The sequence below is a fragment of the Colius striatus genome, chromosome 6 (genome assembly GCF_028858725.1).
Source record: "Colius striatus isolate bColStr4 chromosome 6, bColStr4.1.hap1, whole genome shotgun sequence".
Lineage (NCBI taxonomy): Eukaryota > Metazoa > Chordata > Aves > Coliiformes > Coliidae > Colius > Colius striatus.
This window is the reverse complement of record NC_084764.1, coordinates 103,036-110,552: the sequence shown is the minus strand read 5'-3', so window position 1 is coordinate 110,552 and position 7,517 is coordinate 103,036. Positions and strand designations below refer to the sequence as shown.

Genomic DNA, 7,517 nt, shown 5'->3' with positions numbered 1-7,517 from the left:
CTGGGGTCCCATCCCACACTTGGGGACTCATCCCACCCCTGGAGTTTCATGTCATCCCATCCCATCCCACCCCTGGGGTCCCATCCCATCCCAACCCTTGGCTGCCATCCTGTCCCATCCCATCCCACCCCTGGGGTCCCATCCCTTCCCACCCCTGGGGTCCCATCCCATCTCAACCCCTGGGGACCCATACCACCCCTGGGGTCCCATCCCACCCCTGGGGTCCCGTCCCAGCCCTTGGTGCCGCAGGGTACCGGTGGGGTTGCCAGGGTTGATGATGCACAGCACCCGTGGGCAGCAGTGCCGGCGGCCCTCGGCCAGCGCCCGCCGCAGCTCACTCAGCGCCAGTGCCCAGCACCGTTCGTCGTCCAGGTAGTAGCCGAGCTGCACGGCCCCCAGCTCGGCGATGGTAGCCGAGTACAGCGGGTACTGCAGGATGGGCATCAGCACCCGCGTGCGAGAGGGCGCCCAGCCCGTCACCAGCAGCTTCAGGATTGTCTGAGGGCATTGGCATGGCATGATGGAGGGCGACGGGGAGCTGCGGACACGATGGGGGGGGGACACGTGGATGGTGAGGGGACATTGGGCAGGTGAGATGACACGGGGGGGGTGAGGGGACACAGGGATGGTGAGGGGAGAAGGGGAGGGTGAGGGTACAAGGGGGTGGTGAGTGGACATGGGACAGGTGAGGGGACATGGGGCAGGTGAGGGGACGGGGGTGTGAGGGCACATGGGGGTGGTGAGGGGAGAAGGGGATGGTGAGGGGACACGGGGCTGGTGAGGGGATACGGGGGTGGTGAGGGGACATTGGGGTGGTGAGGGGAAAAGGGGATGGTTAGGGGCACAGTGTGGACACAGGGATGGTGGGGGAGAAGGGGGTGGTGAGGGGACAAGGGTCTGGTGAGGGGACACGGGGGTGGTGAGGGGACAAGGGGGTGGTGAGGGGAGAACGGTATGGTAAGAGGACAAGGGGATGGTGACAGGTACAGTGTGGGCACAGGGATGGTGAGGGGAGATGGGGATGGTGAGGGGAGATGGGGATGGCGAGGGGACATGGGAGTGGTGAGGGGACACGGAGTGGGCACAGGGATGGTGTGGGAAATGGTGTGGGCACAGGGACGGTGAGGGCACACAGTGTGGGCACAGGAATTGTGGGGGGACATGGTGTGGGCAGAGGGATTGTGAGGGTACACTGTGTGGGCAAAAGGATGGTGTGGGACATGGTGTGGGCACAGGGACAATGAGGGGACATGGTGTGGGCATAGCAATGGTGGGGTCTCGGTGTCGGCACAGGGACAATTAGGGGACACGGTGTGGGTATAGGGATGGTGTGGGTCACGGTGTGGGCACAGGGATAGTGAAGGGACATGGTGTGGGCACAGGGACAATGAGGGGACATGGTGTGGGCACAGGGATGGTGAGGGGACATGGTGTCAGCAAAGGGACGGTGTGGGGACACAGTTTGGGCACAGGGATGGTGTGGGACATGGTGTGGGCACAGCGATGGTGGGGGCACGGTGTGGGCACAGGGACAATGAGGGGACATAGTGTGGGCACAGGGATGGTGAGGGAACATGGTGTGGGCATAATGATGGTGTGGGACTCGCTGTGGGCACAGTGATGGTGAGGGCACGGTGTGGGCACAGGGACAATGAGGGGAAACGGTGTGGGCACAGGGATTGTGTGGGGCACGGTGTGGGCACAGGGATGGTGAGGGTACACGGGGGGGGTGAGGGGACATGGGGGAGTTGAGGGGACAAGAGGGGGGTGAGGGGACACGGGGGTGGTGAGGGGACACGGGGGTGGCGAGGGGAGAAGGGGATGGTGAGGGGACTTGGGGATGGTAAGGGGACACGGGGGTGGTGACGGGACACGGGGATGGTGAGGGGAGAAGGGGATGGCGAGGGGAGAAGGGGATGGTGAGGGGACACGGGGATGGTGAGGGGACACGGGGGTCGTGAGGGGACACGGGGGGGTTAGGGGACTTGGGGTTGTGAGGGGAAAAGGGGTTGGTGAGGGGACACGGGGAGGTTTAGGGGACACGGGGGTCGTGAGGGGAGAAGGGGGTGGTGAGGGGACACGGGGGGGGTGAAGGGACATGGGGGTGGTGAGGGGACATGGGGGTGGTAGGGGAGAAGGGGGATGGTGAGTGGAGAAGGGGATGGCGAGGGGAGAAGGGGATGGTGAGGGGACACGGGGATGGTGAGGGGACACGGGGGTCGTGAGGGGACACGGGGGGGTTAGGGGACTTGGGGTTGTGAGGGGAAAAGGGGTTGGTGAGGGGACACGGGGAGGTTTAGGGGACACGGGGGTCGTGAGGGGAGAAGGGGGTGGTGAGGGGACACGGGGGGGGTGAAGGGACATGGGGGTGGTGAGGGGACATGGGGGTGGTAGGGGAGAAGGGGGATGGTGAGTGGAGAAGGGGAGGGTGAGGGGACAAGGGGGTGGTGAGGGGACATTGGGCAGGTGAGGGGATACGGGGGTGGTGAGGGGAAAAGGGGATGGTCAGTGGACACGGGGGTGATGAGGGGACACGGGGATGGTGAGGGGAGAAGGGCGTGGTGAGGAGAAAAGGGGTTGGTGAGGGGACATGGGGCTGGTCAGGGAAAAGGGGATGGTGAGGGGAGTGGGCACAGGGATGGTGTGGGACACGGTGTGGGCACAGGAATGGTGAGGGGACATGGTGTGGGGGCACAGGGATGGTGAGGGGAAACTGTGGGTATAGGGATGGTGAGGGGACACAGTGTGGGCACAGGGATGATGTGGGACATGGTGTGGGCACAGCGATGGTGAGAAGACACGGTGTGGGTACAGGTATAGTGTGGGACTTGGTGTGGGGTCACAGGGACGGTGGGGGGACACAGTGTGGGCACAGGGATGGTGAGGGCACGGTGTGAGCACAGGGACAATGGGGAGACATGGTGTGGGCACAGGGATGGTGAGGGCACAGTGTGGGCACAGGGATGGTGGGGGCACGGTGTGGGCACAGGGATAGTAGGGGGACACAGTGTGGGCACAGGGATGGTGAGGGCACGGTGTGGGCACAGGGACAATGAGGGGACACGGTGTGGGCACAGGGATGGTGTGGGACATGGTGTGGGCACAGGGACGGTGTGGGGACATGGTGTGGGCACAGGGATGGTGAGGGACACAGCGTGGGCACAGGGATGGTGTGGGACAAGGTGTGGGCACAGGGACGGTGTGGGGACATGGTGTGGGCACAGGGATGGTGGGGGTACACGGTGTGGGCACAGGGACAATGAGGGGCCAGAGCTGCAGGTGGCACCGGGACAGGAGGTGGTGGTGACTATCGTACCTTTTCCCTCTTTGTCTCCCTCTCATTCTTTTCTTTGCTTCTCCCACTTTCTATTGTTGATTGTTGTGGGGAAAATAAAGTAATTCAGCACTCGACTCCCCAACCAACTTGTCAGGAGCTTACAGTAAACAATTTGCTTTGTGACCAGAGACATTTTTGAGAAGGGATTCTCGCAGGCCCTAATTCTGTTCTGTCATTCTATCCTATTTGGGACATAGCTCCACTGCAACACAGGTGGTACAGACTAAAAGCACGGAAACTAAAGCATGTTATGCAGGGGGAGTTGAAAAGAATTACTTAAACTATAGACAAGGGTGCGAAGTGTTGCAATAGACAAATCTCTCAGTTTATTTTATATATAAAGGGCACGGGGCCTCAGAGCAGACTCACCGCTGGCATTTCTGCCGGACGTAAAGGCACAACCATTTGCCATCTCCTTTGTGCCTCGGGCCACGTTTCCAGCTGCCGGGCTTGGGGTGAGCGCCTGCGGTTGGGTCTGGGCGAGAGGGTGAAGTGCTGCGGGGCTGAAGCCCCGGCCTTCTGTTCCCAAAGAACGGAACCCGGGCTGCTTAGATTTCTGTTCTGCGTATCCATTGTAGTTCACGGATCCTGGGCAGAACCCCCCAAAAAAAGACCTCAACGGACCCAGGACAGAGGCTGGATGGATGCTGGATGGATCCCAAACGGATCCTGGACAGTCTCCCCCAAAAAGACCTAAATGGACCCAGAGCAGAGGCTGGATGGATCCCAAATGGATCCCGGGCAACCTCCCCCTCCCCAAAAGGCTCTGAATAGACCCAGAATATAGCCTGGATGGATCCCAGCCCAGAGACAAAACAGATTCTGGATAAACCTCCCCAAAAAGACCCTAAATGGACCCAGGACACAACCTGGATGGATCCCAGCCCAGAGACAAAACAGATCCTGGACAAAACCCCCCCAAAAAGGCCCTAAATGGACCCAGGGCAGAGCCTGGATGGATCCCAGACAACCCCCCCCCCCCCCCAAAAGGCTCTAAATGGACCCAGGACACAACCTGGATGGATCCCAGCCCAGAGACAAAACGGATCCTGGACAAAACCCCCACAAAAAGACTCTAAATGGACCCAGGGCAGAGCCTCGATGACCCCTGGATGGATCCCAGATGACCCCTGGATGGATCCCAGATGGCCCCTGGATGGATCCCAGCCAGATCCCATTTGGCCCTTGCACCTGCTTTGGGATTTTGAGGCTTTTCCCCTTTTTTTCTGCAGCTTTTCCTCGATGACACCAAAGTGAAGAACTTCATCACTTGTTTCAAAGGTACTGGGATCCCCCCAAAACCCCCCCAAATCCTCCCCCTCAAAAATGACCCCTCAAAATGCCCCCAAAAAACAAAATCCCCCCAAAATTATCCCCCAGATCCTCTCTGACCCCTTCCAAAGACCCAAATCCCACCCTAAAACCCCCACAAATAAGCCTCCCAAATCCTCCCAAAAAACCAAACCCCAACTCCCCCCGACCTCAAAAGCCCCCAAATCCCAACAATCCCCCTCAAATCCCCCCAGAGCATCCCAAAACCTCCCAAATCCCCCCCAAAAAGCCTCAATTCTCTCCAACCCCCCCAAAAATGTCAAAATCCACCCAAACCCCCCCAAATATCCCCCCAAACAATCCCCAAAGTCTCCAAATCCCCTCAAATCACCCCAAAAAACACAAAAGCCCCCCAGAAACCCCCAAATCCTCTCCAGTCCCTCCAAAATAAATCCCCCAAAAATCCCCCAAATCCCCCCCAAAAAACCCCAAATCCCCTCCAACTCTCTCCAAAAGCAATCAAAATCCCCCCAACCCCCCCAAATCTCCTCAGAACCCCTCCAAAAAACCAAATCACCCCAAAATCCCTCCTCCCCATCACCATTCAGTAGCGTTTTAGCCTTAATTAGGGTCTTTAATTAGAGATTCATCTTTATTTGGGGTCTCATCTGTATTGGGGGGGCTGTGGAGTGGGGAGAAGATACTCTCATCCCCTTCATTGCCTTTGTAGGTGCCAAAACATCCTCCTCTCAACCTAATTTGCATATTAATCACCGCCTTAATTAACCACTTCCTGCCCTTAATTGCTCCCAGGCACTTGGTAACACTGATCCCTACTCACCCCCCCCCGTGTCCTGTCCCCCCCCCCCCCCCCCCGTCCCCCAAACCTCCCTCAGCCCCTTCAAATCGCTTTCCCATTAAGGAACACCCCCCTTTCTCCGGTGTTAATTAGGGGAGGGTTAATTAACGAGGGTGTGAGGTTAATTAACGTTGCCTTCCTCACTCACCTGGAGCTGAACCCCGGCAGCCTCTATGGGAGGGTTCATTATGGAGAATTGGGGGTTAGTTAGGAGGGTTGGGGTTAATTAGGAGGGTGGGAGTTAATTAGGAGGTTTAGGGGTTGATTAGTGGGGTTACTTAGGGTCCATCCTGGCAGGTATCACCTTCCTCTTCCTCACTCCCTTAGCAGTGGTTGTTCTGAGCAGCTCTAATCATGAGAGGACTGAGGGTTGGAGGTTAATTAGGAGGGTTGGAGGTTAATTAGGAGGGTTGGGGTTAATTAAGAGCACTGGGGGTTAATTGTGGGAAGGGGTTATCCCAGCAGACGTTGCCTTTCTCATCTTCTTCTTCCTCACCCTCCCTTAGAATCGCAGCGGTTGTTTTGAGGGGGTTAACCATGGGGGGACTGGGGGTTAGTTAGGGGCGTTGGAGGTTAATTAGGGGGATTGGAGGTTAATTAGGAGCACAGGGAGTTAATTCAGGGAAGGGGTTAATGATGGTTTATCCCAGCAGACGTTGCCTTCCTCCTCCTCATTTTCTTCTTCCTCACCCTCCCTTAGAACCGCAGTTGTTCCAAGGGGGTTAATCATGGGGACACTGGGGGTTAGTTAGGGGGGGCTGGAGGTTAATTAGGAGGGTTAGGTTAATTAGGAGCACACAGAGTTAATTGTGGGAAGGGGTTAATGATGGTTTATCCCAGCAGACGTTGCCTTCCTCCTCCTCTTCTTCCTCACCCTCCCTTCGCAGCCCCGCAGCGGCCGTTCCCGAGCGGCGATGCGGCTTAATTAAAAGGGGGGGCTGTTAATTAAGGAGAGGCGCGGGTTAATGAGGGTCCATCCCGGCAGACGTGACCTTCCTCACGTTCTTCTTCACGCGGCTGGAGCGGAACCGCAGCGGCCGCTACGAGCGCGAATTCCCGTTCGTGTCCCGCTGCGGCGCGGAGCGCAACCTCCTGCGCTGCGAGCACAGACCCATCGTCTTCACCCGCCTCCTGCCCCCGGACGCCTCCTCCTCAGCCTCCTCCTCCTCCCGCCGCGCCGTGCTGTCGTTCTGCGGCGGTGGGGAGCGGCTGGCCGTGCCTTTCCGGCCCGAGGCGCTGGTGATGCTGCCGGAGAACGGGCGCTTGTACCACCCGGCGCCGGGCTGGGCGGGGGGCGCGGGGCCGGTGCGCTCGGCGCTGGCTCTGGAGTGGGGGTCCCGCTTCGAGTACGAGCAGGGGCCGGAGCAGCCCCCGACTCACTTTTGGTGGGAGGGGAAGAGGTATCGGCTCACGGGGGAGCTGGTGCAGCTGCTGCGGGGAGGGGAAGGGGCGGGGGAGGCGGAGAGCGGCGGGGCCGCGGGGCGGGGGTGAGGCTTGGAGGGGGTGGGAAGGGGCATTGCATGGCCCCGGGCGAGGAGGAGGAGGAGGCAGAGCTGGTGCTCAGCCACACCGTGTGGCTGATGCTGTGGTGAGGTGGGCGTTGCTGGTGCCAGGGATGTGGGTGTTGTGTGTGGGTCCCCCACTGTGATATTAAAGGTCTTTGGCAATTGAAATGAGCCTAGAGGTGATGGGTGCCACTGCAGCAGTGTGGGTGCAGCTGTGGAGAGGTTGGTGCTGCTATGGTGAGGTTGGTGCAGCTGTGGTGGGTGACACGGTGCTACTGCCACAGTGTGGGTGTCCCCACGGGTGCTGCCACGGTGACAGTGTTGCTGCCACACTGTGGGTGCCACTGTGGTGATGTTGGCTGGTGTGTAGAGGGAAGGGAAGTTCTTCAGAGGGATGTGGCCATGGGCTGAGGTTGCCCGAGGGCAAGGAGCCAGCAGCGTGCCCAAGGGGGCAAGAAGGCCAGTGGCAGCCTGGCTGGGCTGAGCAGTGGGGTGGCAGCAGCCCCAGGGCAGGGATTGTCCCCTGTGCTGGGCCCTGGGGAGG

At 59.5% G+C, this 7,517-nt stretch overlaps 1 protein-coding gene across 1 annotated transcript; it reads left to right on the top strand.

The window, feature by feature from the left end:
- Positions 1–4,572: 4,572 nt before the first annotated feature.
- Positions 4,573–6,975, top strand: LOC133625623 (UPF0598 protein C8orf82 homolog; the record flags this gene model as incomplete). The annotated part of the gene is made up of 2 exons (XM_061998099.1): positions 4,573–4,618; positions 6,454–6,975. Coding segments are annotated over 2 exons (552 nt in total), but the record flags the coding sequence as incomplete, so codon positions are not given.
- Between the last annotated feature and the right edge of the window lie 542 nt (positions 6,976–7,517).